Consider the following 18,354-nt stretch of genomic DNA (forward strand, 5'->3'; position numbering starts at 1 on the left):
TCGTCGGACAGCCTGGCCCCTTCTGATTGGCTGGCCAACCTAGACGGGTTTATGTGATTGGCTTGGTTGGAGTGTCACTCACAGCTAAGTCCCTCCCACCCCCTCACCGGCTGACACAGACGGACAGCGTCCGGTTTGGCTTCCTTCAAATATCATCTGTAAACATCTGGAGGAGACTTCAGATGAAAACAGAGTTCATGGGACCTCCACACCGTCCTTCATGTACACTGACACCAGCCTGCCCGGTCTCTGCTCGGTGCAGAGTCCTGGAGATCCGGCCCGGAGGCCCCTTCCTCTGTAATTTAATTAAACAGTGGCTGTTAATTCAGCAGGGAGCTGTCATGGCATTTTTATCATCTCACATGTTTGCTGGAGACGAGCAGCAGGGGGAGCCATTGGCTCATCTCAGATTTTTCCTGTTTCCCCAACAATAATATATCTAAATTCCCTTAGTCCAGTTTTTCAGCAATCTTACAATTCACAATTAATCTGACGTTTATATGAGTCGCAGTTATTCCCTCTTTTTGTTCACTTTTTGTCTAATTTCAACAACAGTGTTCAGATAGACACAAAGACTGATTGAACAGTCTTATTGTTAAATATAGTCACTCCAACTATGAAAAATGATTATAGCCATCACAGCCTGTGACTCTTGATTGAAGACAGACTCGTAAAAAGTTACATTATTGTCTAAGTCTGCAGTATTTTTTTTTTCTTTTCTTTGTTTAAACTTTGGATAAAGTACAGTCAATTTATCTGATAGAGCAGCAGCATCAGGGCCAGTGACAGTAAACACACACTATGTTGCATTCAATTTTATTATTTTGCTTAAGACTTAAAAAAAAAAATTATAACAGTAATTATAACAGTAGTGCAAGGAGGGAAATTTACATTAATTTACAAACAACTATCTCAGCATAGGGGTTAATTTGGGCCAGTTTAACATGGGCAGTATAAAATTCTACATGATTTGTAAATGAAGAAACCTTTCCCATTCCAAAATCAGCTGATTCGAATTGTGTAGCACCTTTTCACAACCATCATGACACCAGTCCATTCAGGAGCTGGAGACTCCTGCAGAAACCTGGTTCATTGTAACATCAGGGTTCGCAGATACAGTAGCGGTGGTCTAAGCGAGTCAGGACAGGAACTGGGACATGAAGGTCACGGCCTGGTGAAGGTCCTCTGTCAGCTCCTCCGGTAGGGACAGCACCAGCGACGTCAAGCTTTGAGTTATTTCTAATATCCTACAAACAGAATAACACATTGTTATCAGATTGCTGCGATGAGTGCCACCTCCAGATGAATGTTTGCCTGTGAATTCACCAGTTGATGTAGTGGGCTGCGAGCTGAGGTTCATGTCTGGAGCCCTCATCTATCACGAGAGATTGTTTCATCTGTTTGAAGTTGGCTTCAATATCTTTCTTTATTTCAGAGAAGACCTGAATTCCCCTGAAAGAACTGATGACTTGCTGCAAGAAAAAAACAATGAAATGGAAACAGCTTTCTTTTTTCTTTTTTTTTTTGAAAAGGCATTTACAGATGATAGAAAACTGTGGTTTATTCCCCTTACATATATAACTGAGAGCTGGTGGGCGATGTATTTATGACTTCCAAGGTGTCTGATATCTTCTTCTAACTGCTGACTCAGCACCAAGAGCTGGTTCAGTTTGGCAATGTGGAAGAAGTATTCTGCAACAAAAATATACAGAGTTTAGCAATCATATAATCATCATGCAACTGACCTACATGGAGGACGTAATCTTAACTTGTTGATTTCTGGTTAACATGACAAGATTATGAAATCGTACATTACTGTGTACTAAGAGTTTCACCTTCATCTTTTAATTAGTTTTTAAAATAATCTTGAACTGAATTCCTGCTAGCATCCTCTTGCAAGATGGGGATATGTTTCCTCTCTCACCATCCATTTGCGGCCTCTCCAACATTTCCACAGGGCTGCCTTGAATTAAGAACACCTCTACACGAGGAAACATTGCTGACAGACCCACCATGTCCAGGTAGTCCTGAGAGAAAATTCATAAAATGATAAAATAAGATTCAAGTTCCTAACCCTAACCAAAATTATAAAAAAATAAATAAATAAATTTAAAGAATTGTGTGATTTGGTGGTCATTACAAGGGAAATACTGGGAGATGTGTGCTTTACTCATATGATACCTCCAGCTGTGGCATAGGCTTTGGAAGATGTTCAAGGCACTGCAGCATCTGGTCAAGAATCTCTGATCCTTAAAGAAAATACCATGAAAATATCAAACACACATGAGCAACCTAAGTCAAATTAAGTACTGTGATTCTTTTCCACTTGTACCTTGAGCCTGGAAAGTGTCTGACTCCTCTGGGCTGCAGCCTTGTCCTAACTGCTCCTGGAACTGAGATATAGAAACTATGAATCAGAGAATAAAATGAGGCACATCAATGTAAAATTATGGGAAATGCTTATAAACAATGCCACACAGTGGACATAAAATAATATATCATGTTTAAGCTGGCAAATCCTCCTCAAGTCTAATACTGCCTCCGAGTGCTGCTCAAAGCTATCGGGCAGCCGTACAAAGACAGTCAAAAAGTTCAATAATATTGGGGGAAAGTGGAAATTGCCTCTCAGCTGGTTTTGATCCAAGTGGCTAGATGTGAATTGTGGGGTTGCAAAATGAAAAACCTTTGTGGAAGAATAAACCAACCATGAGTGCAGGGCCCTTAACAGCTCATAAATATAATTTACCTCAATTCATGGCTATACATCGCCATAATTTTTAACTGTTTCCACAGAAAATCATCCATTACTTCTGTTTTGGTAGAGACATTGGCTTAAAACTCAGTTTTATTAAATGACTGTTTATATTTTATATGGGTGATTTGTTTTTCGTTTTGAGCACAGCGCCTGCCAAATCTCATAGAAGTGCATTTATAGGACTATTATTGGACTCCTATAATTCATGAGACAACTCACAAATTTAGACCTCTCTGTACTAGTCTATCTTTATTTATTTGTCAGTGAATCATTTAATCCCTCATAGCCTACTTGAGCCTACTTGTTTGCGATGAAGTACAGGGTTAACATAAAAAAAATATTATTAATATTACTATTATATTTAATAATAAGAAAAGGTAAAGCAAAAACAAAGGTAGAGCACTGTTACTGACACCAAACAATGTATTAAATCAAGTAAATAAGGCCAATGCCAAAAAAAGGGCCTCTTTAGTGTAGGTGGAAATCATTTTATGTCAAATCCATATTATCTGCAGGTAATATTCAGTGACATCACTGACCTTTAATTATGGGTGTGTATTGTGCGTTAGATGCTTTTTTTGTTTGCTGTGGTTTAGCTGACTGAGGTGCCTTTTTGGCAAACTAAGTGTAGAAGGAACGTGTGTCTGTTACAGACATCTTTACTTGATGACAGGATAGAAATTCATGCAAACTAGTGTGCAGGTGGCACAGATGGATGCCACAGTGGAGGTGATGGGGTCACCCTACCTGCTGCATCTGTGCCCTGATGAGGAGGTCCAGTTGCCCACAGAAACACAGCATCTCCAGGCCCACCTGCTCTGGACCCAGCTGGACTGGCATCAGAGGTCTCTTCACCTGTAGCTCCACTGACCACAAAGCAAATTCACATCAGATCGGGCCTGTCTGACACACCCTTCACCTCTGAGCAAACACAAAGACCGGCCTGAGAGAGAATAAGACGCCTTGCTCTGCTCCTGCAGGTCCAAGGAAGTGATGGCTGATGGAGACTAAAGGGGAGTGGTCAGTGTGCTGAAATGAGCCCGGTCCTGCAGGGCTCAGTCCTCCGGGAGGGGATGAAAGCTGAACATCAGAAAGATTTGCAGAAATCAAATGCAGACTTACCTTTGAAAGCTTCGTGGTAAACACACGGCTGACTGAGCGGCTCTGACGTGCTCACTGCCATCTCTGACTGCAGCCGGTTGATATCACACCTATTCACCTAAATCTGTTCCGCCGATAAAAGCCATGGGAAGCCCACCAAAGCTGAAGCCATGGGAGGGGAACCAGCTGAGAGTCTATTCATTTATTTTATTGCATTTGATCGGAACCAGCTCTTGCAAAGGGTGCGTTCAAGTGTCAAACGTTCAGGCGGGACAGACAAAACGCCGACTCGATATTTCCTCGTCCGCAAGTCGTCGTTTCCTCGCAGGTGATGATGCTCATACGCAGCTGCGAGCCGGCGGATGCGCCCATCATCCCAGGAGCACCCATGGAGCTGCTGAAACACACGCCCTCTGCAACAGTCCGTGATTTGCAGTTTTGAACGCAGCCTTTAAGGATGATGTCATGTTTTAGGGAACAGCATCACCGTTTTCCACAGGCGAAATCTGGGTTCACAATCAAAACCAAACCTGACCTGAGGTGATGGAATGGACTGGATATACTCAAGTATATTCATGTTAATGCCATTTTCAGGCACTCAACCTACAATGAGAAGGATTTTTCTACAAATGTATTTCCAAAGTTACACTTTATTTTACTATTATCTTAATTATAATTGCTGACTACTCCGTTTTTTCTGCCCGGCAACACATAAGATTAAAAATTTTACGTCAAGTTATTTTTACAGATTAAGTTCAGTAGAAAATATTAAACCGTATAAACTAAACTAAGCTGCTTCCTGAAATGACTTCAGCACTAGAATTTGCTCAGTTCAATTTAACGTGACTCATCGTTTTCATGTCAATGCATGAATAGGCATGGCTGGACGTCTGGTGTTACATTATCCTCACTGTGTGAAAATACTTTCACAATGTCTTTTAAATAAAAATCCAAGTGAAAAGAAGTTTCATTTTAAATGTAAATAACAACTGAAAGTGAAGCTCTTGAAGTTAAAGTGTTTAAGAGTTGAAGAGTAATTTTAATTTCAATACTCTCCAAATGTTGCTGTACTTTTGCTGAAATCTTTAGTTCAGCAACCCCTTCATTTTCTGTTTTCATTATGTGTATTACTCAAATATAATCGTAAAGGAGCTGATTGTTTTAGAACTGCCAGTGGAGGAGCCTCAAAGCACGAACCAACTGTGGGCTTGGTTTATTAAATAGCAAAGTCAGACAAGATGTCTCAAATCTTTCAATCAAGACTCAAAATGCATCTTAGTAAAATACAACTGGCTTATAAAGTTCATCACAGTTTTACAGTATCCAAAGTGAAAGTTTGAAATAAAAAAAATTCAGAGGTCTTGACAGCATAAAGGCAAGAAGACATTTAAAGAAGGAATATATCTCCTGATACTACAATATCAGTATAGTGTAAAGAAAAAACTGAAAACTGAAGTCAAGACTCTAGCAAAATTCTAACTCCCCTGATTCTTTTCAACACTCAAATATACAACAATATACATTATTTTCGTAAACAACCATAATTTGAATAGATAATCTAGTTTACAAGTGCACCTGGAGGAAAAAAATAAAATTTTTATCCTTTTGTATCAAATGCCCCTTCCCCCTTACCTCCCCTATCTGAGATTTGCTTGAACAGTAAATGTTGTTTACAAGCTCACATCAAGCACACAGACTGTTGTCCATGCCTCAACATATTTTACTCCCTTTGAAAAAAGTGATTATACATCAGGTCCAAAGTCCAGAGGTTGAATCTGAGAGGAGACATGCTGGATTCTGATATCTGGGGACTACAACTGATCTTCTCCTGTTTTGTCTTAGCTCAGGGAGGGACCTCAGTGTGAAAGGGACTTAGCTGATTTCCAGCATTTGAATTTGTTTCTATTGACGAGTGCCAGGGGGTAGAGTGAGGTTGGCCATCAGTTCGTGAACAGAAGTAAATATTGTACACTCACCTAAGAGAAAGGAAGAAAATATGCAGTGTTAGCAAAGATATTTTGATACTACCCTCAGTTTAAAAAAATGATTTGATATGAGTTTTTCTGTATGGTAAAGTATTCAGCCTTTTTTGCATTGAGGGCTGTGTCTCACCCTGTCTTGCTGGGTGCAGCTCATTAAACCTCTTAAGGATGTTAGAGACCATGAGTGCTGCAGCCCCAGATGAGCTGTGTTGTCTGGGGATGTCAGCCTGCTGAGTGAGGCCTGTGGCCATGTCGTACACAATGGGGACAATGATGCTCACTGGCTCCTGGGGCACTGGGATACGCTGAGTCAGCTGCAACTGTGAGACAAAGCAGACCACACACACAGAGTCAGTTAATGTGTTTGAAATGATGCTCAGCAGGTAGTGTATGAAATTTGTCCTGGTTGAGGAACGTTTATAGTGAGGCTGAGCTGTGACATACAAAGAAAAGCATCTTGGACTTGAGCACCACAGCAATAGTCCCAGGTGGGGCAATAGGAGGAGCACTGGGAGGGATGGTGAGACAGAACTGAACGTTCCACTTGAGCTGTGCAGCCTGATCAGGAAACTATAGAGAGGACAGGCAAGTTTATTTATACAGCATGATTAAACAGAGAGACAACTCAAAATGTTTTAACTAAAGTAAAGAAACACATTAGGGAACTGCCTAAGAAGGTATCATTAGCTCAACAGATAATTCAAAGTAATTTACCCACTGAAACTGCCACGATAATTAAATACGCAAGGGCATCTAACAACCATCCTGAAAAAACAAAACAAACAAACAAAAATAACAGCTACTCACCAGCTCAAGCTTCATGATGCGCACACAGTCTCTAAGAATGGTAGTTGGTGCACCGAGCAGCTTGGTAAAGGCATTCAGAGTGTTGTATTTGAAAGGAGGACCAGCAACCTAAAACGATGACATCAGGAGAACAGTGAAATAACATTAAGTGTATTTATTACCAAAAACTATCTCAATTGACCATATCTGAGGTCATAGTGGTAGTTCAGTTGTTTAAATTCCTGTCCGATAATTTGAAGTTTGAGTGTTGAAGTTATTTAAGAATTGAAGCTTAAAGCACATGGTGCATTCACATACCCGTGTCTCAAAGAACTTCTCCAGCACCTGAAGTTCCTCCTGGGACCAGGGACCTGTATTTTCTGGAGTGACTTTGAGCTGCAGTGTCTGGTAGTTTTTTGGATTGAGAGCAACCCGGCACTTGAGTACATCAGTCTTGAACATGATCACCCCAGGTTCGTTAGAGTTCACAATGGACAACTGGAAGAAATTTGACAGAGTAGTGGAAGTAAGAAGAGAAGAGTAAGAGCAGGGTAAAGTAATATACCAATGATCCAGTGAGCATAATTTGTGAGCACTCACATTGGGTTCCTGCTGAATGATCCTCTGCAGGTGCCGCCTCATGATCACTGAACCCAGAAAGCGCTCCAGAGGCGAGCAGAGGTAGCTACCTGCCAGGCCTGGCACCAGACAGGGAGTGGGTGACGGTAGCAGAAGCACATGCAAGGCATTGTGGGTGAGGATGGTAGGAATGGAGGCAGCCCAGGGGCGCTGAGGTAGCTTTCGGGGTGGAGGCATACTGGAAGGCATGACTTGTGAACCTAATACAAAGCATGAAAGAAACATGCAGAGTGTAAACATTATATTTTGTATGGCAATTACACTGGTTACATTAAAAAATTTTGAATGTGAAGAAACCGTGAAGAAGCAGAACTTACTGGTTCCAGCACGCGGAGAATGGGGATCAGGGATTGGTGAGTGCAGCGATGGGTTACCAGGAGACATACCATGGATCCGTGCCCCGGGTGAAGGCCCTGAGACCTGAGGTGATCCAGGCCACTGGCCCCTATGGCTGGGAGACACAATGGCATAGGGAGAGCTGGGGTCCAGAGCACCTGGGTTAAAGTATAGATAGCCATGAGCCACACAGCAACACATCAAATGCACACTAGCCGCTACCAGATTCAGATAAATACACCACTGTGTGCCCAGATTTTACAGGCTATTTGTCATATACGCCCTCATGTCTGCACCCTTCAAGTGTCTAGTTCAGCCACTTCTAGCCTTTGCCCAGCAGATCAAAATAACCACCAGGCCAGGCTACCGTTCTGCTTACCGTGGGGGCTGGCAAAGCTGGTCTGCCCCATGGCTATGCCCAGAGAGGACGGAGATGGGGTGGGCCCAAAAGGAGAGGGTGCCCTCAGAGCCCCACTAGGGGAGCCAGAGGCATGGATGTTCCCTGCATACACACACATACACACACCAAAGGGCTCGTCAGACTCACGAGGTTGACAAGTTCTCCTCACACACAAACACACACCCTCTCACACGCTCACACACACACACACTAAAGCTGGGCGGAAGGGCAGTAGTCTCTGGCTGGTGGGCTGAGATGGCGAGGAATGGAAGGAGCAGGGCTAAATGCATGCTTTGTTCCCACTTAGCTGTGCAGTGTGTGCATGTTGCATGAAGAAAACAACTGATCTCATGGTTGTACAAAATTAAAATGGGCACACATGGTCGTTCTTCTTCATTCCCTCTGACATGCAAACGATACGCTCTTGCTGCAACTGCACAAGTCTGCAGGACAGTTGGTGACAGTAATATGATACATCGCAAAACGATGGTTTGTTGGTCATCATGCTCAATGGCAGCTTTGCAAGCTCAGATGACACAATAGCAAAATATTATCCAGACGTTCTTTTGCACACATAACTGGACAAATATGGTGTAGCAGGTTTGCTATTACCTGGTGACTGGGTGGGCATCATGGATGGTGGCGTTACATTGGCATGGTAATTTGGTGGTGGTGAGGTGAGGGGAGGATATACACCTCCTGCTCCCCCCCTTATTGTCTGCGGCTGCTGTGGAGGTTGCAGCTGGTTCATCAGACTGTCCATTACATCCACACCCACTGGTGAGGGTGGGTTATCGTCTTCGTTGACAGAGCGTCTGCGAGGATCCTGATTGCTGTCTACAAACATGTTCAGGAATGTCTGAAAAAGTGGAGGGGCAGCAGCTGATGTTAAAAGCAGGACCAAGAGCATGTACATTGTGAAATATCAAACTGCATATCTACAACATGAGAGTAAATTTAGGCCAATGTGATAATCAATTTTTTGATTATGAGGTCTTATTTTTCCTGGTTGAACAAGTTGGTTCTGTTGCTTTGCAGCACAAGTCTCATGGCCTCGTTGCATATGATTTGTTCTTGCATAACATCACCCTAAATCTAAAATAGTTGGCTCATAAACTCCTTGAAAAAGTCTAGCTCTCCGCCTCCGGCCCCAGATTTTGCACAGCAGCATGACAGCTCCCCATGTTCATTTAATGATGGGAAACCCACATTTGTTATCAACATTAATATAGGTTTACTTGTGCTCTTTAGTTTATGACCGTTTCTCCCTGGAGTGATGAGACGGGAAAAAGCAGTTAGCTTATCTTAGAATAAAGACTTAAGACAGCTAGTCTGGTTGGCCAAAGATAACAGAGTCAGCCACCCAGCCCCTTCACAGCTGAATAATTAACACTTGTTCAATCCTAACAGATAGTGTTGCATTCATTGCATGTTTTGCATGTTTTTTTTAAATTGTAATTATTCTTCCTAGAGTCTCCAATATTAATTGAGAAAAATCAATGTGATGACAAGACTTGAGAAAACTGACTTTAGTAGTGGTATCAATCCCATTGGCTAACTCTAAGCTTTGCTAATAGTATTTCCCAAAATGGGATTTTCCCCACTCTCAAATTATTGGTAGACTTTTTTTTTTTGTCCTGACAGAAACTTCAGTTAAAGAGAGGCTTATCTAATTTTTCAGATGAAGTCTGTTAATTAACAACAACTCTATCTCTGAGCTTTGTATACCTTGAGCCCTGGAGCAGGGTAGAATCCATCAACAATCTTAGTGTTGTCAAAAAGACTGTAGGCTCCATCTCTGATGGCAACCACTCCACGGCTGCGACAGTAGATGTCGATGCAGTACATGTTGCGAAACGCCAAGCGTATGTGTGTCGGTGACTGGGGTAAGATGGAGAAGCACTGGTAGGCAGTGTTGGTGCGCTGGGTCAGGCCCAACATGGGCACTGTTGGTAACTTGTTGATTGCATTCAGAGGTGCTTGTGTGTCAGAAAGCACCTGAGGAAGATAATACATAGAGACCTGGTCAGAATATTACACAGAAACAACTACAAACAATGTGTGTGATTTGAGATAAAGAGCACAAGTAATGTTTTAAAGTATTCTTTTAGACCCACATAAAAATCTACATAAAGACAGTGTACCTGCAACAGCTGCATCACATTGGGGCTCTTGTTAAACATTTCTTGTAGTTGATGGAGGATGATATTGTGGCAGTTGGAGCAGCCAGAGTTGGGCCCCACAGTCCCCAGTGAAAGATGGAAACGTTGGCTGCTCGAGTTCCATTGGATAGTAACAGAGCTGCCTTTGGTGGTGCCATAGCACAGGACTAGCTTACGGTAGTTATAAAGCCGCACCTCCGAAAACAGGCTCAGGTAGGATGGCATCTCTAGAGGGAAGCAGTCACAATCCACAGATTCATTAGATGTGCGTTTCTTGAAAGGATGAACTTCGACGAACAGATTTATCTGGATTTTTAAATATGATGTGACAACTTGTTAATTTCACTTCAAATGACAAATGTTTTCTACACATAATTAAAGTTGATCAATTTAACTGCTTAAAATAGCTTTTTCTTTAGCTGCAGGAAAACAGCTAAAGAAAAAGCTGTGAAATACTAAGCAACTGTAAGTACTCTGCTGGAGCCTAAGTATTACAGTCATTGATTTTTGCTCAAGTATATAAACTTGGCTTTTTAGACAAGCCTGTATATACCTGGCAGTGCACGAGCAAAGTTGAGAACACACTGGTAGAGCTGACTGATGGCATTCCAGTCATTGAGGAACATCTCTACAACCTTTCGTCCACCCACTGGCTCTGACAATGGGTTTTCATAGGTCAGATACACGTGTCGTGTGGATGCTAGTAGAGAACAGAAAACAAACAAGTTCTTCTTCAGGAGTGGCAGATTACCCTTCTTCATATTAGGCCATGTTCTCAGAGGTGTATGAAGGACATTCTATACTTTTAAAAACAGTCTAAGTGTCAATAATATTTTGCTTTATTCATAAAAAAAAAACGTTTCGTGATAAAGTCACAACAGTGAATGGGATGTGTACCTTGCTCCTTGCTGTGTGTGCTGTTGAGAGGACAATTTGCCAGCATAAGTTCAGCAACCCAGGTTCTGTTGTTTCTGCCCTGCAGTCGGAAGGTACAGTCTAGCAGGGACCGCTCTAAAGCTTTCCTGGTCTCCTCTCCGACTCCTTTACAGGGAGGAATCCTACAGAATAAAACCAATTTTTAGTAATAGAAAGTTTTTATTAAAAAAAAAAAAGATATTTGCCTGATGATTGTGTGCGCATAAATGAATGCTCGTGGGCCTGTGACTGTCTGTATTACTTTAGTAGACGTATTGCATGACTACTGCCATCTCCCTCCACTTGGACACCCTGGTTTGGAATCTCCATGTTAGATAGCTACCAAAAGACAAATAAAAAAGAGATTGGCATAAAATGTGTATGACAGCAATTAATGATTCAAACTGTCTGTGCACTATGACTTACCTCTGTTCTGAGGCCAACAAAAGGCATGTTGGTGTCACACATTGCTACCAGGTGAGCCAGCTCTTTGTTGAAGGCACACATTTCCCCAGACCGCTTAGGCTTCTTTGGCTCTGGGTCTCCCTGGTCTCCACATATCTACAAAGCAACAATGACAAATAAATGCACATTAAATACCAACTTATTTGGCTTTATACACCCACCAAAAACTAGCCACACATGATGCATATGACCATTACAAACAAAAAGTATATTTATATTTATATATACTGATATATTTACTAAAATAAAAGTGAAATGTTAACTTGGTAGCTGTGCCTTGTGGGTGGCTTTTAAATATGGGGATTTAATTTATTATTGTCATTTACATTTCACTTTTCCCATGCAGTCATAACTGTCTTGCTCCAACTTCTAGAGAAGCACCACATCCATTAAAACCAAATTAATATGCTGATATATAGTTTGGATGACTACTCTCACACCAACTACCTTTCTCTTAGTCCCAGGTCGAGCCCCTCTTCCTGTTGTTGTGTCCTGTACAAAGTGTTCCAAATTTGGCTTGAAATGCTGCAGTAGTTGTGCGCACATGGGTCCATCATCTCCTTCCAACTGAGATACAGACAAGAAGGAGTACTTGTATTGCAAGGCTGTGGGGCTACTAGGCACTTCAAGCATTTCCACCACCTATGAAGAGGAGAAAACAGGAAAGGAAACAGTTGAGGGTAGAAAAGCAAAAAACAAACACAAAATTGAGAATGGGGCAATAAGGAAACTACAATTTATCTTAACTTTGTAGTGGAATTTTTGTTTAGCTCCTTTCAGGAGTTAAAAAACTCACAATGTAGTACTGCGGAAGACGCGTGAGCTTAATGAAGAGTTTGTGTTTGGACAAGTTGCCAACAGGGTGAGAGGCTGAGTTGGAGAGGTGCAGGACATCTGTGCACACTATAGGAAGGTGCTTGACAGACTGCCGACAGCGCTGTTCACCCAACCAGAACCTGGCCAGAGAGCAAGAAAGAACAATTTAGTATATAATCAGTTAGTAGCTTCTATTTGCACTTAATAGATTTAAAGCTAGCACAGGACTCTCAAAGTTCAGGTAATAGATCAACTTGCATCTTGCCGGCTGCTAAGCCAAGTGTGAATTTTGTCAAGCTATAATCAGGTGTCAGACCATATATACATTATGCAGTCTATGGTAACATCTACTATAGGTGAAGGTGGACTTACTTCAATTGCTTCAGCCAAGATATAATGCGCTTCATATCATCATTGATGGTTTTTTCAATGTCATCCAGCATGGCCTGATCTTTAGAGAGAAAAGAGGTTTTGTTCATAGAGCCGAACATTAAAATCAGTCAAAGGCAAACAAATAAAAAGGATTTCTGCTCATTTTAGCCAAATAGTTTTATCCCTTTATTATAATACAAAACAATTCCACAAAGTAAGCACGACTGGGCCAATTTTTTTTTTTCCTTACAAGGACAAACATAACAGATAAACAAACAAATACAGACAGTTCTGAGTTAATGTTTGGTCCTCCTTACCTAATCCATACAGCATGGGCTGGAACATGCCAGAGTGCAGGTCAACAAAAATGTGCAAGCACTCTGAACGACCACAGGGCTCAAGTATTGGAATTACAAGTGTGGGTAAAGCAGTCTCAATGAATGCTGGAATAAACAAACACAAATTGAAGTATCTCCTTTCAATACAGCAAATGTTTAAAAACCATGGCTTCAGTACAGTCATTGAATGAGAATGGCAGAAGCGTGGAAAAAAAAAAGTTTCTATTTTCAAATGGTAGTTTTGAATGTGCAGTTGATCATAATTTTTGTCAATTAAAACGTAACACAGTAAAGGGCTGCAACAGGGAGAAAGTAGAGTAAATACATACAGTTGTCACTGGGATTGTTGGCCTTCAGAATAGCCTTCAATTCCTGTAGCTTCTGATGAGACCGTGCATGCACACTGTCAATCAAAAGTTTCTCCACCGACAGATGGTCAATCTAGAATATAAGTGACAGAAAACAAATGTTCTTAAAATGCAAGATGTTTGTACATTAGGCCTTACCAATTTATTCCTTACATTACACTGAGAATATTAATATCCTCTTTACCTTCATGGCTCTCTCCATTAATTTAGAGTCGCAGACAGGGAGAGGAGGTTCATGAGATATCTGCAATGGCTTTGATCCATCTGATTCATCAATCTTGATAGTAACTTTATGTACTGATGCTGTACCAGTTTTCCTACCCAAAACCTGTTGGCTGGAGAAATAAAATGAAAGTGGGACAGGGGGAAAAAAATAATGGGTCATTGAAAATGGTCTTCTGGACAGAGACAATTCTTGGTTTTAAAACAGTTTTTAAATGATTTAAAGATGTTGATGTGTAGCCTTACTTCCAGACAGTGAGCGTGAGGTATTTTGCAGGTACATATCTCTCCTCTTGCACCAGGTCTCCCCATCGCTCTCTGATCAGCATCAGAGTCTGAGAATGAAGCACCTCTAGCTGTAGTGACAGACAGAAGGAGTCTGGAAGCAATGCAGTTAAAGAAAACAGCGTGGGAAAAAAAAAAAAAAATCAAGTCCAGGTGATCAGACATAAAGTATTCTACAGATCTTTCCATTAAGATTCAAAACACACTCACACATATCCTCAAAACACATACACTTTGTTGGTAAAAGGGCTATTTGTGCCCCACACAGACTGCTCTTTGACACATTAAGCTGCACTGCGAGTGTTGGGGTTGGGAGAGGCAGAACAGAGATGTACTGATTAGCATTGTGATTTGCATGGTTGTGCTCAGCTTGCATACTTGATTGGGATCTTTGATGTTAAAATGAAGTCTAATGAGTTGATGTATTTTTCTCTACATTTCACTATGAGTGAAAAAAGTCTGAAGAATGGCATGGTCATCTCTCCCTAAAAATCATCCTTCAAATATCAGGTGCTGGGTTTTGAGTTTGACGGGAATCTTTTGTACTTGCCCGAGAAACAAGGACAGTTTTAAGAACAATATAAACACGGTCTTAATAGCATATCTCCAAAGAATTAACCACACATCACTTTCATAAGAGAAGGTTATAGTGAAAACAGTGTTGCCCTCAACAAACAGCAGTTGTGTTGTTTGGGTTAAAAAGGATGCAATTCTGCAGCTGTGTATCTCATTGGAATGCTGTACTCATCTACTTAACGGGTCAATACTCTATATGCTCAAACATACACCCCTGCCCCACTGCGGTAGCTCAAAGCAAACTGGGACAAAAGCCAAGCAGTTGCAGGCAGGACATACACAAAATGCTTGAGTATGTGTGCACATAGGCAATAAAACACGAAGAAAGGATACGCAAACAATTGTACATGTCCTGCAGGGGTTTTTCATCTGCACAAAGACGAGCCTGGACCAACTCATGGATGAAGTTCACCTGCAAACTGTGAACCAATGCTCGGCCATCTGTCAGTGTGGACAGAGAGGGGGATCAGATGGAGAGTTGGGATCAGGTGACAGACAGACAACCCAGGTGAGAATGAAAGGGAAAGGCAAACACATTAAATTAAATGTATTATTAATCGGCTTGTAAATGGTACCAAATGTGGTATGCAGAGGATGAGGACACACCCTACCTCCTGTTTCTTTGTCCTCCACCAGAATCTCCAGTTTAAGCAGCCTCCAGGGAATATCAGGGTCATCACCCATCACAGTCAGAGTGGCCTCAAACTCCCCTTCCACACGAAACTTTACACGCCCATTAGCTACACAAACATACAAGCAAAAATACATATAAGCTATTCTTATCTTCTACATACTGAAAAACCCATACATACATACATACATACATACAAACAAACAAAAAAAAAACCCAAAACAAAACAAAACAAGAATGCTTAAAAATATTAATGCAGCATTGATAGTGAAAGCTGCTTACCAACTGTGAGATTTGCAAGTTGGGGTGGCAAGTCTGTGGTGACAAGGCGGTGTCGCAGAATCTGATTAAGCTGATTCAAGGTGGTCTGCTTCTCAGCCTTGGTAATGGGATCTGGAGGAATGATCTTATCCTATATAAATGAAAAGACATTTAAACAAGTATGCTGACACAACCAGCATAAACAAGAGAAAGATGCATAGAGCCATGAAATTTGATATTGAAATAGTTTTTCATAAATTACTATATATTAAATAGCAAAAGCCTATCAACAAACTTACTCGTATGCATGTTGGCAAACGTGGGTATGACCCTGTGGTGAGAACATCGATGGCGAAGGGGATGGCAAAACTGGGCAAACGGGCATGAACCAGTGCATCTCTGGCTAGCGAGGCTAGCCTATCTGCTGTATCCACAAACAAGATGGTCTGCTGATCCAAGAAGCTGGATATCATCTGTTGATCCATGGATACCACAGGAGATAAGTAAGATTGAACTTGATTTATCATGACTGTTGTTACACTACATTACACTATCCTTTGTTGCTATTTTCCCCAAAGAAAGAGGGTAGGGTTTGGTTGTCAAAGCTCTTCCTAGTTATGGAAATTAAATAAAAATAAATAACAACATACCGCACATTTCTCAACTTTCCCTGCATTGCTTGCCCACTTCACCAGGGCAAGCAGACGCACGAATAGCTGCCTTGTTCGGCTGGCAAACTGGACAATCTCGATTTTCCTGAAAGAGGTAAAACGGAATAAAAATAAATAAAATCAAGAAGCAACACTTTATCTGAGCAGCCGAGGAGGCGAAGATATAAGCAGTTTCTGAAATAAATTTAACAGCACATACCTCTCCATGTCTGTTTTTCTGGGAAGCCTAGAAAAGAAAAACCCAATTAAAAGGTTTGAATTACTGCCACAATCCTCTTACTTCATTAAGGCAAACAGCACTTGAGAGCTCATCTACTATGAGTGTATGCATTTATGACAAGTGACTGTTTTTATTACAGAAAATGAAACAGTTCATCTTCATTAAGTTTACAACAGGGAGAGGATAAAAATGGCTTTGGGAGTGGTTCATCAAGTGGTTCATCCTCAACCTGATGTCCCACATATTCACGTCCCCTCCCATTTATAACATTAATTTTAGATGAATAACCATCACAACTTCAGGACCTGTAATGGGTTGTTAGCGGTACGCCCCCTCATCACTCTACTCATCTGTGTTATCAATTTAGCAGCGTTTTCCATAAGAAAGTCTCCAGTCACTTGTCGATTGCTCCTAAATGTGGACTTTTGGCGTTTGCAGCCCGTCAGTTTACTAACATGAGCCGATTAGCCCGCCAGACATCCCGGTTAGCTTTGAGGCCTACAGCGCTTCACTGTTACTTACAGCTCCGCCAGCAGGGTAATTTCATGGTAGGTCCTCTGGAGAAGGAACTCGATGAGCAGGCTCAGCCGGATCCCGTGTGTGGCCGGGGCCCCTGGTGGTGGCGGCTGCGGACCCGAGACAACCGGACCACCGAGCGGGACGAGCTGCCCATCTGATCCAATCTGCACTGGGGCCATTTTACAATGACGACTCAGGACTAGTTAGCAACGGCGACGTACAGCCGGAGCTACAACGGGAAACTATCGAGCTGTAGACGCTAACTCCTTCTAAAAGAGATCCCCTTCGTAGCCTTACAACATTTTTTCCACTACCCGAGCCACTCGGTGTGGAGTTTGTGCTCCACGTACGGCTTAAAAACCTCAACAAATGCACCAAATCTTGTCACTCATTAGGTTGAAGACTTAACGCCGCGTAGCCGCCATCTTTGCTGTCGGGGGTGATTATAAGAGAGTGGGCGGGAAAGAAAAGCAGGACTGGAGCTTTGAAGAGCGGGAGTCTGGACCAAAAGGGGCAACTGTAGACCAAACTATTTGATTAAAGTCGGGTTTACGGTGCCAGATAAGTGTTTTGATACAGCCCGATAGCCTGCACTAACTGATTAGTGTTTACATCATTCACTGAACGTATTAATAATGTTGTATTGCAAAGTATTTAATCGTTATTAATAGTCCTCCTTCGATAACATATTCAAAAAATGTAGTCAAATGTCCCTCGGTTCAGGGAAATGGCCCCTGTACTTGTATACTTGTATGTCTGTATTAAATAATGTAACTACTATATTGCTACTATATTGTATAAATGCATAAATGTTTATTGTTTGATTTTGTTTTACACTTATAGTCGTCAGAAGTGGAGCTCATTATTATCATCATTATCATCATCATCATCAAATAGTGTTCTATTTGAAGCTTTATGTTGTGTTATTCATGTGTGCCTTTTTTAAGCCGGGAGTGTGCAAAATTTCCTTTTATGTTATTATGTCCTCATAATTACAATAAAGACGCTTGAATCATTTTCTACCAGTTTTGTATAAGAATGCAATCAATAGGTTATAGGTTGATATAAAGATTATTTTCTCAGTCAAGCTCATCAAAATCAGCTATGTTGAAAATCTTTAACACACTGAAATACAATTACTGTCCTGTGCTAAATGCCACCTTTGTGCCTCTAATATCTGGTTGTCGAGGGTATTTATTTATCTTAATTCTAAGTTTGAGCCACTAAACAAGTGTGGGATGATATCTTCATCAAGTCATTCTACTGTTAGACAGGTAGGAGATTGGTGTCTAGTCAGGAATTATTGGATAGGGAAAGAAACTGAAAAAACAAAACAAAACAAAACAGAAATTGGTTCTTTGTATAAATATCACATGACTTGTTGGTTTAATCCAGACATTGTTTTGTGAGACACACATTTCAAATATTTCAAATGTCTTTGAAAATATTAGGCTTACAACATTGTAATCATCTGACTGAGATGGCCAAAACCTCAAATAAGCTTCAGGACAGTGGATTTTGTGCCCTGTCACTG

General features: G+C 41.3%; 1 protein-coding gene across 2 annotated transcripts; it reads right to left on the bottom strand.

Moving 5' to 3' along the window:
* Positions 1 to 5,039: 5,039 nt before the first annotated feature.
* Positions 5,040 to 17,251, bottom strand: med14 (mediator complex subunit 14). 2 transcript variants are annotated; one of them, XM_029530368.1, is made up of 29 exons: positions 16,824 to 17,251; positions 16,281 to 16,307; positions 16,061 to 16,166; positions 15,710 to 15,883; positions 15,432 to 15,561; positions 15,130 to 15,258; positions 14,852 to 14,959; positions 13,904 to 14,036; positions 13,620 to 13,770; positions 13,397 to 13,508; positions 13,047 to 13,172; positions 12,730 to 12,808; positions 12,338 to 12,497; positions 11,989 to 12,183; positions 11,503 to 11,637; positions 11,339 to 11,415; positions 11,059 to 11,219; positions 10,715 to 10,861; positions 10,144 to 10,388; positions 9,728 to 9,997; positions 8,612 to 8,858; positions 7,979 to 8,101; positions 7,581 to 7,757; positions 7,225 to 7,463; positions 6,943 to 7,122; positions 6,646 to 6,753; positions 6,283 to 6,408; positions 5,969 to 6,158; positions 5,040 to 5,832 (listed from the first exon to the last, which is right to left on the bottom strand). In XM_029530368.1, the coding sequence occupies exons 1-29, from the start codon at positions 16,997 to 16,999 to the stop codon at positions 5,759 to 5,761; spliced, it is 4,305 nt and encodes a 1,434-aa protein (XP_029386228.1). In that variant the 5' UTR covers positions 17,000 to 17,251; the 3' UTR covers positions 5,040 to 5,758. The 2 variants fall into 2 exon arrangements, with proteins under 2 accessions (XP_029386228.1, XP_029386229.1); XM_029530369.1 differs by lacking the exon at positions 7,979 to 8,101.
* Between the last annotated feature and the right edge of the window lie 1,103 nt (positions 17,252 to 18,354).

This window comes from Echeneis naucrates, chromosome 21 (genome assembly GCF_900963305.1).
Source record: "Echeneis naucrates chromosome 21, fEcheNa1.1, whole genome shotgun sequence".
NCBI classification, from domain to species: Eukaryota; Metazoa; Chordata; class Actinopteri; order Carangiformes; family Echeneidae; genus Echeneis; species Echeneis naucrates.